We start from the raw sequence: 20907 nt of genomic DNA on the forward strand, positions 1-20907 counted from the left end.
TACTGTAGGTCCCTGTTACTCATCCATTCCATTTATCATAGTGTGTATATGTCAGTTGCAACCTCCCATTTTATCCCTCCCCAAAGCGTTTCCCCTTTGGTAACCACAAGTTTGGTTTCAAAATCTTTGAGTCTGTTTCTGTTTCTTGTGTGTCATTCTGATAAGCCCAGGCAGTGTCTCTAAATGCTAGCTGCATGTTAGGCTCCATTTGAGGTGTTGAAAAAGTATACTTAGGACAGGGCGAAACCTAGATCATCTAAACTGGGCATCTCTGGAAGTGGTATCTGTGCATCACTACTTTTTAAAGTTTGCCAGTGGATTCTAATACATCTGCAGGGTTGATATTCTATCAGCTTACTCCAGTTGGTCTTACAAATTTGTGTGTCCATTAGGTTCAGTTTCAAATATGACTTACAAAGCCACTGTAAGTGAGTGTGTTTGGATGTGAGGATGTAGAAAAGTTAAAATAAGAAATATAACCTCATTATACTCCCTAAAAATCCTTAAAGCCAAAAAAAAAAAAATACTTAAAGCCAAGGAATGTATTAAGACATTGGACAAGGTGCATTCAGACTAATGGCTGAATCATTCAAAATAATTGGGCTTAACTAGTCTTTAAAAAAGGGAAAACAATTTAATTATGTTCATGAGTCAAGTTTCTTAATTTTTAAAAAACCCATGACTTACTCAAATATTTTTTTTTTTTTTACTGGCAAACAAATTCAATCATACATTGCTCAATACATGATTTTTTTTTTTTTTTTTACTGGCCAAAAAATTTAAATAACTTTCACGAAGGCTGAGTAGCTCTAGTCAGACAAGTCTTTGGCTATTTCAAATGCTCATACTCAAATGATGGATTATGCTTATGGTGAGTATTAATTATTAGTGAATCAAAAGATGCTTCATGTCTACACATCTCTATGCCAGACATTGATGGGAAAAAAATTCCATTTTTGGTTACCTAGAACTTATAATACTGAATTTTTGGAAAATTCATATTATAAGCGAATATAATTATTCATTGATAATATTCATAAGTCTTGGTTACTTGAAGTTTCGCCTCTGGTTGTTTTCCTCTGTGTGACATATATAAGGACAAATTGTTTTCCAAGCATTCCATTAGAGAAAACTTTCTAAGTATAAAATGGACTTGCCTGACTACTGACTTCATACTTCTTTTTGATATGTCCAGGAGCAGCGACAGGCACTATGCTCTCCTCTGCTGCTGAGAAAGTTGAACTAAAACCTAATAAAATTAATGGAATAGGATTTAAAAAACATATTTGTATACTGGATATACTTCCGATAAGTAAACATTACTTAAATACCATAGTCAAGATTCTAATTCTCAGAGTGGGTAAAGCCACATGTATTTTGATTTGGTAATATAGAAAAGAAACATAGAGATGGATGGAATGTGTCATTAAATTCTAGACTGTTAGAAATTTAGAAGTTATAAAGCCCAACACTGCCAAAATGAGAATCTCTGAGTCACTGTCTTCAAAAAGACCTCAAAAGGACATTTTAACACATCCAGACACCCACATGCACTGAAAATAGTAATATTCAGAATTGAAGCTACCACACAGATCAACAGAAGTCTCCAACCGAGGATTACATAAGAAATAAAGGATATCATCTTACTGGAACAATCTGTGATGGATCTGGCACCGGTGATGGTTGTGGTTCCATAAAAAGGACAAGATAAGCAGAAGGACTTCCCTGGATTGGGTTGGTAGTAGTCTCGAGGACATGGATAACAGGGCATTAACCCAGAACGAGAGAATTCACCCACTGGACAAGGCACTGCAAAAGAAAGAACAAATCCTTTGTGCCTATGATACAATATACCCCAATCTAAGAGAGGTACATTAACCTTTGGTTGTAAGAAAGCTACCAAATTGCTAACATTTGCTCTGCATGCATTTAATACCCAGACCATTTTATCACTGAGATAAACATTTTGTCGTTTCCTTCCCATCTTTAGCAATACACATGAACTCAAAAAAAAAAAAAATTCAGAATTAGCCACATAACATTGCATTCTGATTTTTCTACTTATTATACTCAAGCATTTCCCACATCATTCCCCAAAATCATTAAATAACATGGTGTTTAATAAATGAAAAATATTACATCTGATTGACAGACCATAATTTCACATTTCCTCTACTATTGAACATTTAGGTTGTTTTAATTATTTGCTATTATAAATAATGCTGACATGAAATTTTATACATAAATATTTTTATATAACTCTGATTATTTCTTTGGGATAACAGTTGAATTTGAGTAGTTGACTAGTTAACTCAAAAAATATGAAAATTTAAAGCCATAAATATATCATGCTTGAATCATTAAAAAAACATAATTCCAATTTATAGTCCCATTGGCTATGTATAAAACTGCCCTCCTCACGGCAGGCTCACTAGCATTGAAAATGATCATTTAATATTTTTTCTATTTGAAGATAAAAATGGAATCGCACTGTTATTTTAATTTGCATTTTGACAAGTTGCATTTTTTTATCAGAAATGTTTATTCCTCTCATACAGTTGTCTATTATTTACTAGGGGTCTTTTTTAATTTTTACTTTTTTTTTTCCTGTTTAGAGCCACACGCATGGCATATGGAGGTTCCCAGGCTAGGGGCTGAATCTGAGCTGCAGCTGCCAGCCTACACCATAGCCACAGCCACACCAGATCCAAGCCACATCTGCGACCTACACTGCAGCTCACGGCCATGCTATATCCTTAACCCACTGAGCAAGGCCAAAGATCAAACCTGCATGCTCACGGATACTAGTTGGGTTTGTTACCCCTGAGCCACAAAGTGAACTCCTATTTTTAAACATTTTAATATAATTTTGTGTTACACACGCCTTTCAAAAGCAACACGCAGTTAACCATTGTCATTTAACCAAGTTTAAAATTCTCTTGCCAATATTTGGTGGAATATAAGAAAAGAGTCCTAAACATAATACAAGCTTGGATTTTCTTCAAAATATTTTGGTTACATCTGGCAGAGGGATATTAGGGTACCCATAAGTAAATCCTTGGGTTGGGGTTTTAAACTGTGATCCAAAGATAAATTCAGGTGGAGTATGTGAACTGGAGTCATTTGGGTGACCTAAAACCATTATAAACTGAGGAAATATTGAGACTTGTCTGCATATATTTAAGTATAAAAGATAGAATACAAGGAAATATTTGGGGACATGAGCATACTTACAATTTGGGCTTTGGATTCTTGATAATAAATATTATTATAGAAGAAATAATTACCAACATGGTTTAAAAATTTAGAGATGCTCTAAGGAACAGAATAGTCCAAATGAATGCATCTTTAATATTTTTTTTTGGTATGGCAATAAACATGAAATAAATGATAACACATTTGCTGTTACCTCAAAATAGATCAAATTTCTTCAGCAAAAACATCCACCCAAATCTTTTGCAAAAGAGCTCTGTTGCATAGCCAACTGACAGAAAGTTGGTTTTGAATCAAGAGATAGGAGATGATATAGATTTTAATGCATATTTAGTAGAAAATATTTCTGGTGACTGCATTTGTTATATTCAAGAAAAGTTTTAAACTATAAGTATTTTTGTTTCACCAAGAATAAATGAATCTGCTCTGTTACTAGAGGCTTGAGCTTTGCACAAACATAATACAAGCCTACAGACTTTTAAGATGTGTTTTCTGGATCTCAGCTTTCCAAAAATGACTGCCTATTTGAAAAAAGTACCTTCCAAATAGCTAATTACTTAATTTAAAGCATAACCTTCACTGATAAAAATATAACATTTCTGTTTGAGAGGATTCCTATGAGTGTATCTGATATGCTAGAAATATAAAAACCTAAGATGCTATAATGAGTTAAACAATTTTTTGCACATTTTTTCAGTATAAATTTACCCTTAAAAGATAGAGTATGGAATCTAAAATACGGCACAAGTGAACCTTTCCACAGAAAAGAAACTCATGCACATGGAGAACAGATTTGTGGTTGCCAAGAGGGAGGGGGAGGGAGTGGGATGGACTGAGAATTTAGGGTTAATAGATTCAAACTATTGCCTTTGGAATGGATAAACAATGAGATCCTGCTGATTAGCACTGGGAACTATATCTAGTCACTTATGATGGACCATGGTAACATGAGAAAAAAGAATGTGTACATGTATGTGTAACTGGGTCACCTTGCTGTACAGTAGAAAACTGACAGAACACTAAACCAGCTACAATGGAAAAAATAAAAATCACTATTAAAATCTGAAAAAAAAGATCATGACCCTAAAAAATTGACAATTAGATTATCAATTTTAGTACACAATTATACGATATACTTTAATATTCAAAACTTACACCGATATAATAAGAAAATCTTAGGATTAAAAACCAAAAGCTAATTGGCATCTCAATAGAGCCAACATGTTGTTGTGATGTCTATAAAACTTTGCTTTTGACCTAGAAAGCATAAAATAAATCTTTATGTGGAAATTAATTCAGATTACATTCCAAGTGCAGACAACTGTCATCACAAATATACTTTCCAGGAGTGGATAATCAGCATTTAATACATAATTATATAATTATAATTTATATTAAATCAGCATTTGATATGCATTTTATATTTAAAATTTAAACATATAATTTAACATATAATTTATATATGAATGTATAAATATACACATATACATAATAGCACTATCTACTATATAATATTAAATACACACACGACATAGTTCTTAATGGATTAATGTCATAAGAAAAGAAGGGAGAAAATTTCATTTTGAATCTTAGCCAAAGAAACTACGGTTTCTAAGGCAAAAAAAAATAAGGAAAAAAATCCTTCTCATCTCTTCTATTGTAGAGAAAGGGGGAAAAAAATCTAAATATGCTCAAAATTATATTAAAATAGAATTGAAAATAGAGCATTGAAATGGCCACATAAAAAGTAACCCCTGATGGTATTAAGGAATAAACACAGCCAGGGAACAACATGGGGTTTGCCTTTTAAGTCAGTTTCCTATGACAAAGCCACAAGTCAAAGCCTCTCATTCTGAGCCTCCTTTTAACTTCATCCTAGAGGGTCAGGATAAGAAATGTTATCTTGCTCCACAGATAATCTTTCCTTGTAATGGGACCACATATAAACAATATCATCACCAAAAACTCATTTATGGGACATATTATTTCGATAAAAATCATTAAAAAAAACTGAAAAATTTCAGACTTTTGAGTTTTGTAACCAAAAACTCAAGATTATTTAATAATCCTAATAAGTGAAAAAAAATGAAAAGTACAAAGACTGTTACATTATGTTAACATAGTAATAAAATATATAATTGCTGTATTCATTAATGATATTGTAAGTTCAAGAGGCTGAAGAATGCAAAAAGTGATACCCTAGCAAAAAATAAACGAAACCCTATGACATGTCCATAAAAATTAATACAGAAAAAGAGATAAAAGAGGAGGCAGGGAGGAGGTTGAAAACTAAGGAAAATATATGAGACCATTTTAGTACTCACACACATTTAAAGTAAAAGTAAAATGGTATTTATCCAGCACTGCAGGGGAAAGTGTCATTTCGTTATTATCAATTCCCACTCAGGACAAATAGAATGTGGTTAAACATTGCTAGGAATATTAGGAGAAATGGAGCAGTTACCAGAAGTTTAGAGATTTTCCGGGAATTATAATTACTTAATTGCAGTAATTTGGTATTAGAAAACCCCAAGGCTTATTTGGAAAGTTAAAGAAAAAAAATTGTCAAATATGAACTTGTTTCACTGTAAAAATTCTAACTGCTTTTGTGGTTGGAGGAAGGGAGGGGTGGAAAGAAAGTAAGAGAGAGAGAGGACTTTTTCCTGCAGAATTTCTTCCAAACTTAGCTTGTATACTGACAAAATAAGAGTCACTGGTAGATCTTCTTCAACCATAATGTGAGGCTGTGTTTGACTTTTAATTAAAAAGTCCACAGCTGGTGTTTCACAATGCACAGGGTTTACAAATTTCAAGCAGGTCCTAATTAAATTCTCTTCCCAGCTCTTCACTGAAACATTAGGTTGATGAACATTACTCGTTCAATTCCTCAAGTCTAAGATGCTTTCATCTACTGTGATTCAAACAGATGGTGCATATAAAAACCTAAAACTCAAAGTATGTATTCCCTGTAGCACTTAATTTATGAGGACTACAACTCCCAGGATGCAATGCTGGATACTCCCCACCCCCTTCCCTCCACTGTACTCAAACCATCCTGAGCATTTATTTTCTAGGAATCTCAGTCTCTAACTGGATGCACATGTATATATGACTGGGTTGCAATAATGGTGGGAGGGACACACGTATGTGTGTGTGTGCATGCGTGTATGTGTGTGTGTTTGCAGCTTGAGGGAATAGGGAACCAGCAGACTGGTTTCTTAAAAACACCACTCATCAATAAGGGAAGTTTTTATATATCAGATTGCCAGAGACCTTAGGTTTTTAAGTAAGGATATAAAGAATGGGGAAGATATACAGTTTTCTTTAAAAAGTCATCTTGTAGCCAGGCATGCTTGTTCTGTTCCCAGTGATGTAGTAGGAGGAGGCCAACAACTTCGTATTTTTTTTTTTTTTTCCTTTGGAAAGTTCCACTGACTTTGCAAAGTCCTTGCAGATTTTTTTTTTTTTTTTTTTGGAGTTGCTGGCAATAGGCTGACCTTGACTGTCAGACCTAGTTTCATTGTCATTCTAAGTTTTCATCCTTTATTTTGGTTTCTGTCTTCCAGTTTTTACACTGCTGGAAAATAGCACTTGCAAAGATGTTAGAAGTATTTGAAAAATGGAACTCTCATCTTTTTATTTCTGTTTAAACCCAGGGATTCTAAATGTGTGGTCCCTGGACCAAGTAGAAATCAGCACCATTGGAGAACTAGTTAGACATGCAGATTCTCAGGCCCCACACCCCACCTGCTGAATTAAAAATTCTGGGGTAGGGCCCAGTGATCTGTGTTGTAACAAGCCCTCCATGATGATGTTTTTATAAGTGAGGGATCTAAGCTCCTAGTTGAGACGTACTGCTCTATCATAGCACTCAGCCACATGGCTGCTAATGTTGAGGTCTGGGACCATGCCTTGCATTTCTCTGGAGTTCTTAATTGCACCACCACGGTGTTTATATTGACTGGCTGAATATAAGGACACTGTCTTTGAAGAGACAGTTATTTACATTCTTTGCACACAGTAGACATATGGTTTGGCTGAAAATATTCCCCTCCTCCATGCAGAGAACCTAGGAGGCTTGCAAAAAGAGCAATGTCTAAGACTCTGATAACCTCCACAAGCAGAAATGTCCACGGCTCCTCTCTTCACAGTCGAAGTGTTTTCTGGACATGAGAGGCACCCTCGGGAACCAAATGCTGGCTGATAGCTGCCCAGCGGACACGATTCACATGTCTCAAGCCCATTTGATGAGTAGGTGCCTTGTTTGCACTGAGCTAAAACAAAAAATGCAATATGGTTAATAACGATTATGCTGTCTATACAAAATGAGCCCTGTGTAGCACAGGGTTTTCTGCCTTTTAATTTATTTAGGATAGAATGAAGTTCACAGAAAACTCCAAGCATACACATTATATTTTAGACTTCCTACACTTCTGTATACTAACAAGTTTTAGACTCTTTTCCAGTTACTTTTTTTTTTTTTCCCTTTTTAGGGTTGCACCTGAGGCATATGGAAGTTCTCAGGTTAGGGGTCGAATTGGAGTTGCAGCTGCCGGCCTGCGAACACAGCCACAGCCACAGCAATGCCAGATCCAAGCCATGTCTGTGACCTACTCTGCAGCTTGTGGCAGTGCCAGATCCTTAATCCACTGAGTGAGGCCAGGGATCGAACCCTCATCTTCATGGATACTAGTAGGGTTCTGAACCCACTGAGCTACAACGGGAACTCCCCCAGTTACTTCTATTATGGTGTTTGACCCACAGAAAATGTTGATAAATAATTTGGGGAGGAAGGTGGACGTTTGCATCTCAAAAAGGCACTGTCATAAGAATAAGAATACTAATAGGGAAACCTGTTCGTGTACAAGTTCTCAGTTTGTGCACTCTTCTTTTGAGTGGCAGAAACAAAACTCCAAATTGGGCTAGAGTCTCCTAACTATGTTGGCACCCTTCTCATTCCAAATAAGAACTGGCCCTCTTACCTCCTCCTGCTTACAGACAACATTTCATCTGAGGAGTGGCAGAGTAGGAAGTAAAAGTAGTCTTAGCATCAGGCTCACAGAGGTTAATTAGGCAACTTGCCAAAATTCATAGCAGTGGTTTTATAGCAGAGCAGGCCTAGGGCCAGCTTCCCCAACTCCTAGTGCACTGTCCTTTCCTCTGCCCTTATCCTCCAGAGGAGTCTCATTTTCAGCACTGTTAACATTTTCCTGCATTTCCAATCACTGAGCATTGCTCTTGAGTTCATGTGTCATTAAGCATCCACACCTGCATTTGCAACTAAAGCACAGAGGCATAAATTTGAAATTCCTTCATTTTAACTATTTTTAAAAATTTTTAATGGCTGCACCTGCAGCATATGGCAGTCCCTGGGCCAAAGACTGCACTCGAGCCACAGCTGCTACCCACACACTGTAGCAGGGGCAGTACCAGATCCTTTAACCCACTGTGTTGGGCCAGGGAACAAACTCTTGCCTCTGCAGTGACCTAAGCCACTGCAGCTGGATTCTTAACCCACTGCATCAAAAATTGGAACTCAGAAATTCCTTCTTTTAGGGTGTCTTCCCATAAATTTAATTGTGGAAGAAAATGTTTCCATTAGGAAAGTTCATTGAGAGTAACAGCATTTTGAAAATACTGCATATTTTAGTAGCAAGATTCCATGCATATGTGCCTATAGTTATTCATCCCCAAATAAACAGAGAGTTAGTTAATTTTTCATCAAATCAAATGTTATACTGGCAAAAAGCAATCTATCTGATGTTTGCCAAGAGTCATGCAAGTCTTTTCCACCAATTAACTTGAGATTCACCAAAAAGTTTGGGTTTAAGTGATGAAAATGGATTAGAGTTATTGACAAGGAAGTGTGATTTAGAGAGAGCAAATGGAATGTTGCAAAAGGGAAGATGAAGAGACGTCTCGAAAGTGGGGGAAACATTCAAATAATAGTTGATCATTAAAGCAAGAAAAAAACCAATTGATGAAATTGCTTTTGGTGATGTTCTTCTCTCATCCTATTTGATGTGGAGATTTCATAACTGGAAACAAAATTCAGGCTTCTGGGCAAGATGGGCCTTAACCTCTACCTTTACATTCCGAGCTGCTTCTTGAATGGAGATATTCGGTGTAAGTCCCAGTTGGACAGAGTTTGCACTCGAGCTGCCCTTCTTCATCTTGATAGGAGCCCATCAAGCAGCTTTCACAGACAGAATGCTCCAGAGAATAGTATGTTCCCAAAGGGCAATTGACTGAAGAGAAAACAAACAGGAAACACTGACTATAGTATGACACACACTCCTTTTCCCTAAGGCGTGAGAGCAATAAAGGCTGTTTCCAGATACCATTGTTTATGACTTAAACTTTACTGCCAGAGGTCCACTCACAAGATAAACCTTCTAGAGATGTAGTCCTAGAAGCCAATAGTAGATTCTTTTTTTTTTTCTTTTTTGGAGAAAATGCAAATTTTTGTTGACCAAGTTAAGGGCTTCCATGACAGGGGCTTTAAAGTGTGGGTTAAAGCTGTAATAACCTAGATGATCCTGGAAGCATACAGCTAATGAAGAAAAGGCTGCTGGAAGAAGAGGATAAAACAATGTATGTTTAGGTTAATTTGGGACTTTGAGATATTAAAAGTGGTTTCTAGTTCCTGTCGTGGCTCAGTGGTAATGAATCTGGCTAGTATCCATGAGGGTACAGGTTCAATCCCTGGCCTCACACAGTGGGTTAAGCTTCCAGAGCTGCCGTGAGCTGTGGTGTAGGTCGCAGACACAGCTCAGATCTGGCATTGCTGTGGCTGTCGCGTAGGCTGGCAGCTGTAGCTCTGATTCAACCCCTAGCCTGGGAACTTCCATATGCCATGGGTGTAGCCCTAAAAAAGACTAAATAAATAAATAAATAAAAATGGTCTCTTAACCGTTCCTCTGAATGGTTTCCCTTATGAAACAGACTGCTTGGCTATTATAGCAGCATTTCTAGAAATAGAATCAGGCACAGGTGGTGACCCTAAAACACGTGAGTGATGTAGATCTTTGTCTCTGCTTGTAAGAAGGACTGTGGGGTTGAAGGCAAGTCCGGAGCATCCTCAGATCCAAGGGTGCTGAGGAAACAGGCGAGTTTGGGAACTTTCCTTCCTTCCTTGGAGATCTGCTCTACTATTTGGCAGAATTTCTGAGACCAAAGTGGGATGTTAACTGCACTGAAAGGCTACTGTCAAAGTTAGTGTTCTTATAGAGAGGACACCTGAAATTAGTACCTGCGTCATTCTGTGGTGTTAGAGTGTGTAAGAATTACCTGGGAACTTATTAAAATGTCAGATTCCAAGACCCTGACTCCAACAGGTCAGATGCCTCCATTCTGGGGCAGGGCCCGAATCAAGCTGCATTTTGACAGGCACTTTAGAGGATGCCCAAACAGACAGTCGGAAGACCATGTTGAGAAATGCAAAATGCTGGCCAAGGCAATTCCTGATTTTTTTTACCCACGAGTTGAAAAGGAAATCAAGGGAGGCTCGGAATGACAACTTTAGTGTGCTTTGCACGGGTTGAGTTTATCACACTATGCAAAACCCAGCTGAGCTCTGGGAAGAGCAGTGAGAACAACTGAGGAAGGTTTTCTGACCAGGAAACAAGATTCCATGCCTAAAGAGAGCTTAACACAAGATTCACATCATTTGGGTGTGTTGAAGGTACAGAGTTTAGTTAGAGATGATCCTGCTACCTGTAAACGTTGACTCATTTGGGAAGGAGAGTGGAACTGATCTAGATTGAGAAAGTCCAGAATATGGGTAAAAGCTAGGGGGCTGGGGGTGGGAGAATGGGAAGTGGCAGCTGAAGGGGTCTGAAACCTCCTCTGGGAGTGAGGACCATATTTTGGAATTATGATAGAAGTGATGGTTTAATGACTTTGTGACTGTATTAAATACCACTGAGCTGTACACTTTAAAATGGTTAAGTTTAGGAATTCCCTGGTGGCCTGGTAGTTAAGGATCAGATGTTACCACTGCTGTGGCTCCAGTTTTCCCTGGGCACACCAAAAAAAAAAAAGTTATTTAAAAAAATGGTTAACTTTACGCTACATGAATTTTGTGTTGGCTGCTTGGGTGGGAATCTCAGCAACACCAATTCACCTTTTAAATGGTTAACACTTGCTGGCTAAGTTCTTAGCCTCACTGGCTTCAGTTTTCTCATAAAATGTGCTTAATAATAATGGTACCGCATCCAGTTATTAAACAGGATTAAACATGAGACAGGTTCAACTGGCACGCCCAAATGGACAGAGAGTATTATTTTTTTTATTAGAGTTGCTGCTAGAAGCTGTGAGGTCTAAACATCTACAAATAAAACAAAGATTTGAGTCCTTCACCTAAAATAGTTTTCTTGCCCTGACCGTGATAGTGGTCAATTATACTTCTGAGACAAAACTGTAATAACAGTCAACAAATCACAGTAGTAAAATGTATGTTTCATCTCAATATCCCTTCAGAGTTGTAAAAAAAATATTTCTTCTCATCTCATTTGACCCAAAATGTCCCCAGTATTCTTTGATAACAGCAAGTCTTACCACACATACGCCCTCTGAGCACAGAGCCTGGTCTGCAGAAGAGGAAAGCCTTCTCCGTTTCTAGGGAATTGCTGTCAGCTACAAGCATCTCAGACGCAAGCTGAAAGGAATACATGGGCTCCTTAGTGAGGGTCCTTTTCAGTCGATTTGTGATGGTTTCCAACGTCTTAATGAGTCGTTGCTGATTTTCCAATTCAAGGGTATCGTTCCTTTCATCCGGTAATGGCACACTAGCTGAGATCAAAACAAAACGAGACATAACACACACACACAGTGTTGCAGAAAGCCATTTGTAGTGGGTTTTTATCAGAAAGAAATGGTATCTTCTGGGAAAAATAAACTCAGTCTTAACCAGTGCTTACTCAGCAATTAGTACATGGCAAATATTTAAAAACAACACAGTCTGTTTTCATCTTTCTCTCCTATGCTGGATCACATCACCTTTTTGAGGAGTTCTTCAAGATCACATGTCAAATTCCTACAAATTCTCGCTTTTTAAAAACATCCCTTAGTTCATCATGTCAAGATGAATACAAAACAGGGGCTTGTTGCTATGAGAACCATAAAATACATCCGTTATATTAATTACAAAAAATAACAAAACTCAGGTGATTGTACTTGCCCTGATTTTCAGTTCCAGGGTCATTTCCTAATAATGGTAACAAATAGAAAATTTGAAAAATAGGTCTCCAATCAAGAGTTTCTCATCATATCAACCTTTTTAAAGAGACAATGTATCCTTACCTGTGATGTTAAAAATTAACTTGATTTTGTGGTCGGATAACGGGGCACTTCTTTTAATTCGTGAAGATCTGGCTTTCCCAGCACTTGTGGGTGCTTCTCGGATGGTGTCTAAGAAGTCATCATATGAGTAATCCAGCCTGTTAGCTGCACCCCAGCCGCCAGGTCCTGGACAGTTGGGGCAGAGAAACAAAAGATTCTACAGTTTCATCTTTATCAGGGTTTATGTTCTTTCTTTCTTTCTTTTTCTTTTTTCTTTTTTGGCTGCACCCACAGCATGCAGAAGTTCCCAGGCCAGGGATCGAACACATGCCACAGCAGAGCCACAGCCCTGACAACATTGGATCCTTAACCTGCTGAGTCACCAGGGAACTCCAGAGTTTAGGTTCTCATGTTCTAGACCAGTGCTTAAATTTCCCATAAAGTACCAGGTGCAAAGTTTCATCTGTGATCTTATATTGTAGTTTGGAACGCTTTGTTTTAAATTTAAATGATCAATGAGTTACATTAAATGTACAAAGAAAAGTCTCTATAGAGCCATGTAGGCATTTAAACCATTCTATCTTTGACCTAATAATTATCTTAGCTTGAGAAGTAAATGGAAAGTAGGTAAATAATTTGAATCAATTCCTATTTCCTTTCAGGGTTTGCTCCATTTTTGTGTTTTATTTAAATATCAGCTTTCTAAATTTAATGCACAAAAACAGATTTCCTTTTGTGAAGATTATTCAAGACATCTGCATCACAGTTAAAAGGTGGGGGTAGATTCTGAAGGCATCTAGAAGTTAAATGCTTTCAGAGTTCCCGTGGTGGCTCAGTGGTTAACCAACCAGAACCCGACTAATATCCATGAGGACGCGGGTTCCATCCCTGGCGTCACTCACTGGGTTAAAGATCTGGCGTTGCCGTGAGCTATGGTGTAGGTCGCAGATGAGAATTGCTGTGGCTGCGGTGAAGGCTGGAGGCTATAGCTCCGATTGGACTCCTAGTCTGGGAACTTCCATTTGCTGCAGGTGCAGCCCCAAAAAGACAAAAAAAAAAAAAAAAAAAAAAAAAAAAAAGTTAAATGCTTCCACATGTAAGGCAACTATGCTGGAAGCAACACGCCTGGATGTGATTGTTTAGCTGTCTTCCATATCATTGGGATCAACCTCATGGATTCAGATTGTGGCTTCTTGATATTTGATGTATGGCTGTGCAACCTCGAGGTATTTTCATCTCTCTGAATCTCAATTTCTTTATACATTTGGATGATTATTCTTACCTCATAGGTTTGTCTGTAGAGTAACTAAGCTAATTATAGAAACCATCTAGCTTATATTTGATTCATTCTAAAATCTCGGTGGTAGGAAATGATATTAATATTGGTCTAGGCATACTTTTATTGCTTACTTAGGTGCTTTAAACATCAATTCTATTTACACAGGCTTGTCCACTCAAGTATCTTGGGTTGTGAGAGTTGTTTTCTTAATTCATGTTTTTGGATATTGAAATGAACTGGGAATCAATATTTTTGTTTTTCACTTAAACATTTTTCCTACAAGTGTCATATAGCCATTATAGGGGAAAAAAAAACAACCCAGATGAACAAAGAGAAAAATATAAAAGATGACCTATAATTCCACCACATGGAAATAATTACCATAACATTTTAGGCCAGAATTTTTTCTATGAATATATAAACACACATGTATACATTTATGCATATATATGTGTGTGTGTGTATATATATATATATATATATATATATATAATTAGAACAAAAATAAATATACCACATTTTTAGCAAAGTAAGATCATACTGTGTGTATAATATCTGGTAATCATTTTTTGAATTTCCTCAACAATGTAACATTTCTGTGTCAAATGGTTTCATAATCTCTCCTATAGCAATACTATAAACTAGCCAGGTTTCTATTTTCAGACTTTTAGTTTATTCCAAAATTTTAGAACATCCTTATACATACAGTATTTCATAAAGTTTAAGATACTATCAATGAGAAGATATATCCCAATTTCAAAGATGTCCAAATGAAAAATGTACCTTTTAGGATTTATGAAATGTGCTACATGTCTGCACATTAGCATGGCTTTTATCCTGAGAAATACAGGATAGAAGTGGAATTTCTGGCCTGAGCATTTTTAATCCTTTAGATACATACTGTCAAGTGCCCTTCAATTTCTCTTCGACACACAATATATGAATATGATTTTTTTCCCTGGACACTCTTGCCAACTCTGGGCATTATATGATTCTTATTCAAATTTGTTAATCTGACAGGTCTAAAATAGCATCCTACTTTGAATTACATGCTTATTATGAAATAAAAATCCTTTTAATATATTTATTGGCCCTTTGTCTTTCGTACATTATCACTTACCAAGGTGTTGTCAAAAATACTACACTGATCTTGTGACTCTATTGAAAAGACACTTGAGGAGGAATGCTTGTCCCTTAGGATAATTTGTGGCACTTATACCACATGACATCTGGATCCTTATAAGATGATAAATATTGCCCATCTTAAAGCCTAATGATGAAACTGACTCCCTCTGTGTGTATCCTTGTAGCCTTGCAAACTACCTCCACAATCTGGTTGGAGGGGTTCCTGGGTCACATGTAACAGAAGAGGCATTGTTATTATAGATGTGCCACCACCAACTCCCCTGCTTTAGATTTTTCTATCTAAAACTTTAATGCCCACTATGTTCACTGAGACGTAGCAATAGTTAAAACTGAAAAACGACCTAAGGTCTACCAATAGGAAATTGTTTCTATAAATTATGGTCAATTGATTGATAAAATACTAGCCATTAATAATAGCCATTAAAACTACTGAAGTATAATAGTGATGACATAAAAATGTCCTCAATAAAACACTAACTAAAAATTCATGTTTATAAAACAGTTTGGGTCTACATACATATGCACATATAGCTACATATACATTCATATATTAACAGAATTATTTCTGAGATGGAGGGTTATCTTTATTTTTTGCTTTGTTTTTTTAGCATTTTTCAAATGTTTGCAATAAACATATGCACAAATAGTATTTGTAAATTTAAAAAGTCTAAATCAACAGCCAACATCACTCTTACTGATAAATTACTAAAAATATCAATATGATTAGTGTCAGAAACAAAAAGGATGTCTGCTTAATGTGAATTAATATTGTCCCAAATAACCTTCTAAATATGTATACTTGGATTTCATCATTTTAATCCTTAAAATGGCCCTGTGAGTTCAGTACTCTTATATAGCCAATTTATAGATGCAAAAACCAAGGCACAAAGTGGTTTGAGAACTTGTTCAAGACCACACAGCTAGTAAGTGGAGATGCCAGAATTTTGGACCTCAGTAGTTGGTTGTAGAGTCCATGTGCTTTAACTACGACACAATTCTGTTATTGCTATTATTTTAAAAAGTATTGCTCTGCAAGTTCTGGAGAGTTTTGTAAGAATGAAATAAAAGTAAATATAATTACTGGAAAGGACAAATTTTGGTAATCAAGAGACACAATTGAAATCTTTCAGACATATGAAGATGGTATGCTAAATGGTCAAAAAAAAAAAACCCAATAAAACAAAAAAAACACCTAAATGGTCAGATGTACCAGCAAAAAAAATCACATGGCACACTTCAGGATAGACAATAAAAATTATAACCACATAATATTGTATCTCCAAAACAAGAGAGAAAAAAAGTGTTCAGAGTCTACATGAAGAAAACATCAGAATTTCATTTGAAGATATATTAGATTTGAATAGATTGAGTCTTAACACATTCTGGGTGAGGAATCTGAATATTTTAGACATGTGACTATTTAAAATAAATGGTTTAATTGCAGTTTAAGTTAAATGCCACATAAAAATGACTAACTATTCCTATTCTCTTCTAAGATATAATACAAACATATGAATTTTGCAATCATAATGTGACGTAGTTTCTTAGTTTTTATCATTCTGAAGAATGTTGGCTAATATTTTGAAAGAATTTGATACCCCAAATTTAATAAAGCTCTAAAAGATCAGTAAGCACAGTATCAAATTATCCAGTCATCCTAAAATACTTGATGCATACATGAGTAACATTCATTTTTCTCATTTGCACTACTATTCTGGAATGATTTTCTTAGTTTGCAGATCAGTTTTGCAAACCACCCACACAAAGTAACATAATTACCAATTGCAAAACCATTTTCATAGTCATAATTATACTCAAGGCAGTATTTTTTGGTCAGGTCCTCCAGTCTGCAGTCAATGTCGTCAGCATCACTACAAAATGATGGCACCTGCACATAAAAAAATGAAGAGGACACAATGTACTTCACATCTGGGTGTGCCTTGGACAAGCCCTTTGATTCTCTGGCCTTCACATCTCTATCAGCAGGCAGGAGAGGCAGCCCTAAGGCTCTGCATGTCCTTAAAAAGACTCCTGACCCTACCCTTCCACCCTCCCCTCCTTCCTCTAAGTGCCTGTGGACCAGCAGGATTAGCCTCATGCCTTTTCTCTCTGTTTGCATCACTTATCACAAGAAACCTGGGACTCCCGGGATATCTCTTGTCTCTGAACTTTCACCCCATTTGGCTTTTTAAAAATTGAAGTGTAGTTGATTTACAATAATACATTAATGGAGTTCCTGTTGTGGCACAGCAGAAGTGAATCTGACTAGTATCCATGAGGATGGGGGTTCAATCCCCGGCCCCACTCAGTGGGTTAAAAATCTGGCATTGCCATGAGCTGTAGTGTAGGCTGGTAGCTGCAGCTCCAATTGGACACCTACCCTGGGAGCTTCCATATGCTGTGGGTGTGGCCCTAAAAGCCAACAAAGCAAAACAAAAAACCAATATTACATTAATGTGTCTTCAGATCCCTTTTCTCTGACCCAGTGTCTCAATCTTATCCAAGTTCTCAAAACCTTCCTTGATGCCATCCAAAGCTCACAGTCAGTAATTAGCCAGTTATTTTTTTTTTTTTTTTACCACCTCTCTTGATATTCTCTTTGTTCTGGCTCTCAATGAAACCTAACTTCCCAGTTTTCTTAGGTGGTGGGTGTGAGGCAGAGGAAGTGTCCTTCTCACCCTTCATTGCTGTCTCCAGATCATGCTCCCATGAACCTCTCAAAGTCTCAGTTTTGAAGCTCCTGCACTCAATTCTATCTCACATTGACTCCCTTTGTGGCTATCACCCCTGCTCTGAGACACCCGCTAATTCCAAGAACACTTACGAACTGTCCCTGTTATAGTTCTTGGTGATTTCTATATCCATCCAGCTAATCCTTCCATCACCTTGGCTTCTCCATTTCCTCCTCCTTTTCTGTCATTCACTTTGTCATTCACTTTCATTGTCATACCCTCAGATCTCATCATTACCAGGAACTGCACCCTTTCTTACTCCCAAGAATCCAACAATCCCTTGACTTCATCAGGATCTATAATCCACTGACCCTACCACCTCTTCACTGTCCCTCAGCCTCTGATGTCTTCATTTCCTTATTTACCCATCTTGAATTTCATGGTCCATCCCTATGAATGACTTCGTTGCACAAATTTTCCTCAATTTGTTCGTTTGGAGAATTCTGAAGCCTGTGAAAATAATTTCTCTGCTTTCTCCACATTTGCACCCACATGGCCAACTATAGCTTAGATGAAAACACAACTCTGCTTACTACCACCCCTACTGCATTTCTCTAGTATCTTCACTTATGCACTCCTGGAAAATTATGTTATCCATCTTCTCTTTTCTCAAACAATTCCTTCCCATCCTTACTCTAGGCTGTTCAGTCTGCATCTTTTTTCACAGACCAAGTAATGACAAAAGTTCCTGCTTTCACACACTTCCACCACCATGTGGACTTAACCATGTATCTGTGTCCCTATACATGCTGCTTCCTTCAGGCGTCTCTTCCTTTCACACTTTACATCAAATCTACTACTACCAAATCTACATTCAGGATTTATCCAAAACTATGCCACTCATTCTGTTGGGAATATGTATGTGTGTGTGTGTGCGCCCGCGTGCATGCGTGCGTGCGTGCGTGTGTGTGTGTGTGGGTGTGTGTGTGTGTGTGTTTCATCATTTCCTGTCTTCCATATGCTCAATAGAATTAAACACATTGCTTTGCTCTCCTGCAATGACTGAAAGAGTCCTCAACAAAAAAAGCATGAAAAAGAAAATCCTCTAAATGTTCAATTATCTCCTCACCATAAAAGAAGTACGGTCTACAGCGGCATTTTTGTCATACTTTAAATTACAAAGCAGACATTCTCAAACCACATGGACCCCAAGCTTCTCTTTCTGACTCAGAGCATTTTAAAAAATTCAAAGTGCTTTGGTACAGATTTACTTATAATTCACTCCAGAAGCCCAGAACCTATGAATAATTCTAAATGTGAGGAGCAAGTCTGGGTCACAAAGAAGAAGGCAATCAAGAGGATAAAGGATTTCTACTACAGGTGACCCAGAGAGGCCACGAAAACTCAACAGTGTCCTTTAAAATATGGCAAGCAGCAAAGGAATGCTACTGACATACCATTTTCCCCAGGGTAGTCTCAAATGCTTCGGAGAATTTCTTTAATAGATCCGTGTCATCACAACGAGTTGCTTTGTACAGCATCTCAAAGGACTTGAATCCATGATTTGCAAAACGTTTTACTGGAAAATGTTGGAAAAAACAACTTCAGTTGGTTAGTGTTTTCAAAACAAAGATTTAGTTTTCTGTGGACTAACTGTAACTTAGTATTTTCATCCTAACATGATTTGTGGGATTGTTATAAAACCAAAAGATGACAGTTAAGGAACATTTCCAGGCATTAATTGATCATAAAAAAACATGAGGCAAGCAGCCCTGTACCCAGTTATTCAGTGATTACATTGGCTTTGATATATTATTCTTTACTATCCCATAATATAAAAAAGGAACATTTAAGGGAAAAAGAGATAAAAATTCTTTTCATTATATTCCTGGAAATCTTTGAAAAATCCTGGCTGTATCAAAGATATTATAATTTATAATTATATACATTTATAACGTTTATACTATACTCTTAAACAAAAGACACTGAAAATTTTCTGAATAACATGTAAAATTATATTTCTTGAAAGTGTAATGTCACAGAGATAAATTTCTCTTTGGATCAGATGCTTAGAAGTTAGATTCAGCAAGACGTCTTGAAATATGCAGAGACAATGCCTAACAGCATCACTATTAAAAACCTATTGTTTAATTCTTTGGTAGCAGTGAGTGATGTTGCTTGTATTTACTTCCCAAATTGGTGGTAAAACAGCTGAAGTAAGTGGGCTTTACCCTTTTTTTTTCTTTCTTTTTTTTTTTTTTTTGTCTTTTCCAGGGCCACACCCATGGCATATGGAGGTTCCTAGGCTAGGGGTCCAGTCGGAGCTGTAGATGCCGGCCTACGCCAGAGCCACAGCAACACCAGATCTGAGCCACGTCTGCGACCTACACCACAGCTCATGGCAACGCCGGATCCTTAACCCACTGAGAAAGGCCAGGGATCAAACCCGCAACCTCATGTTCCTAGTCGGATTTGTTAACCACTGAGCCATGAAGGGAACTCTGGCTTTACTCTTTTTTAAGACATTGGCATTTAAACTTCATGTATGGTGCCATATTAAAGAAAGATTCACTCCAGAGAACATTATGTACACTAGACAAAGGTTGGGTTATTTTTACAATGATATATATTGAAGATTACAGAATAGAAACTTCATGTATGGTATTATAACAAAGATTCACTCTTGAGAACATTATGTACACTAGACAACAAAGATGCTGGGTTATTTTTACAACGATATATACTGAAGAATACAGAACAGCTCTAGATCTAAATCCCTTCTAAAGAGAATATGACTGGTCTCTCATTCCATCACATATGTTGGCTCCTACTTTAGCCATAAGCTCTTCTGCAGAATAGAAAACTACAAGTTCAAGTTTACAGGTCTAGAACAACATGCTGACAAGTCTCTTTGGGTAATTCTGATAAATAGTAAAAAGAGGGCCAAGATGGTTTTGCCACAGACTGAATCTTGTCCAACAGGAATGCAATCACTAACAAGACTCCTGTGGACTAATTTTTTTTTTTCTTTTTTGGGGGGCAGCACTCGCAGCATATGGAAGTTCCCATGCTAGGAGTAGAATTGGAGCTACAGCTGCTGGCCTACACCACAGCCACAGCAACATGGGATCCAAGCACATCTGCGGCCTACACCACAGCTCATGGCAATGCCAGATCCCCGACCCACTGAGCAAGGCTAGGGATCAAACCTGCATCCCCATGGATACTAGTCAGATTCGTTTTCACTGTACCACAACGGGAATCCCCCGTGGACTAGTATTTTAAACTAGCCGCAAACACTTCAAAATTCATGGC

At 37.2% G+C, this 20907-nt stretch overlaps 1 protein-coding gene across 3 annotated transcripts in view; it reads right to left on the reverse strand.

The window, feature by feature from the left end:
- The window catches only part of SVEP1 (sushi, von Willebrand factor type A, EGF and pentraxin domain containing 1), a 202198-nt gene that overhangs the window by 78872 nt on the left and 102419 nt on the right, over positions 1 to 20907 (reverse strand). Inside the window, exons 13-20 of one of the 3 annotated variants that reach the window (XM_003122075.6) lie at positions 19050 to 19171; positions 16700 to 16808; positions 12517 to 12681; positions 11773 to 12006; positions 9300 to 9461; positions 7326 to 7487; positions 1648 to 1809; positions 1158 to 1249 (exon numbers count right to left, since the gene is read on the reverse strand). In XM_003122075.6, the coding sequence (XP_003122123.3) occupies positions 1158 to 1249; positions 1648 to 1809; positions 7326 to 7487; positions 9300 to 9461; positions 11773 to 12006; positions 12517 to 12681; positions 16700 to 16808; positions 19050 to 19171 (1208 nt within the window). Of the gene's footprint in view, positions 1 to 1157; positions 1250 to 1647; positions 1810 to 7325; positions 7488 to 9299; positions 9462 to 11772; positions 12007 to 12516; positions 12682 to 16699; positions 16809 to 19049; positions 19172 to 20907 lie in introns of those variants that run through there. The other 2 variants (XM_084991626.1, XM_084991634.1) reach the window with 2 other exon arrangements.

This window comes from Sus scrofa, chromosome 1, assembly GCF_054392235.1.
Source record: "Sus scrofa isolate SSC_HxYL_T2T_F1_AM1 chromosome 1, Sscrofa_HxYL_maternal_Yorkshire_Landrace_v2.0, whole genome shotgun sequence".
Classification (NCBI taxonomy): Eukaryota; Metazoa; Chordata; class Mammalia; order Artiodactyla; family Suidae; genus Sus; species Sus scrofa.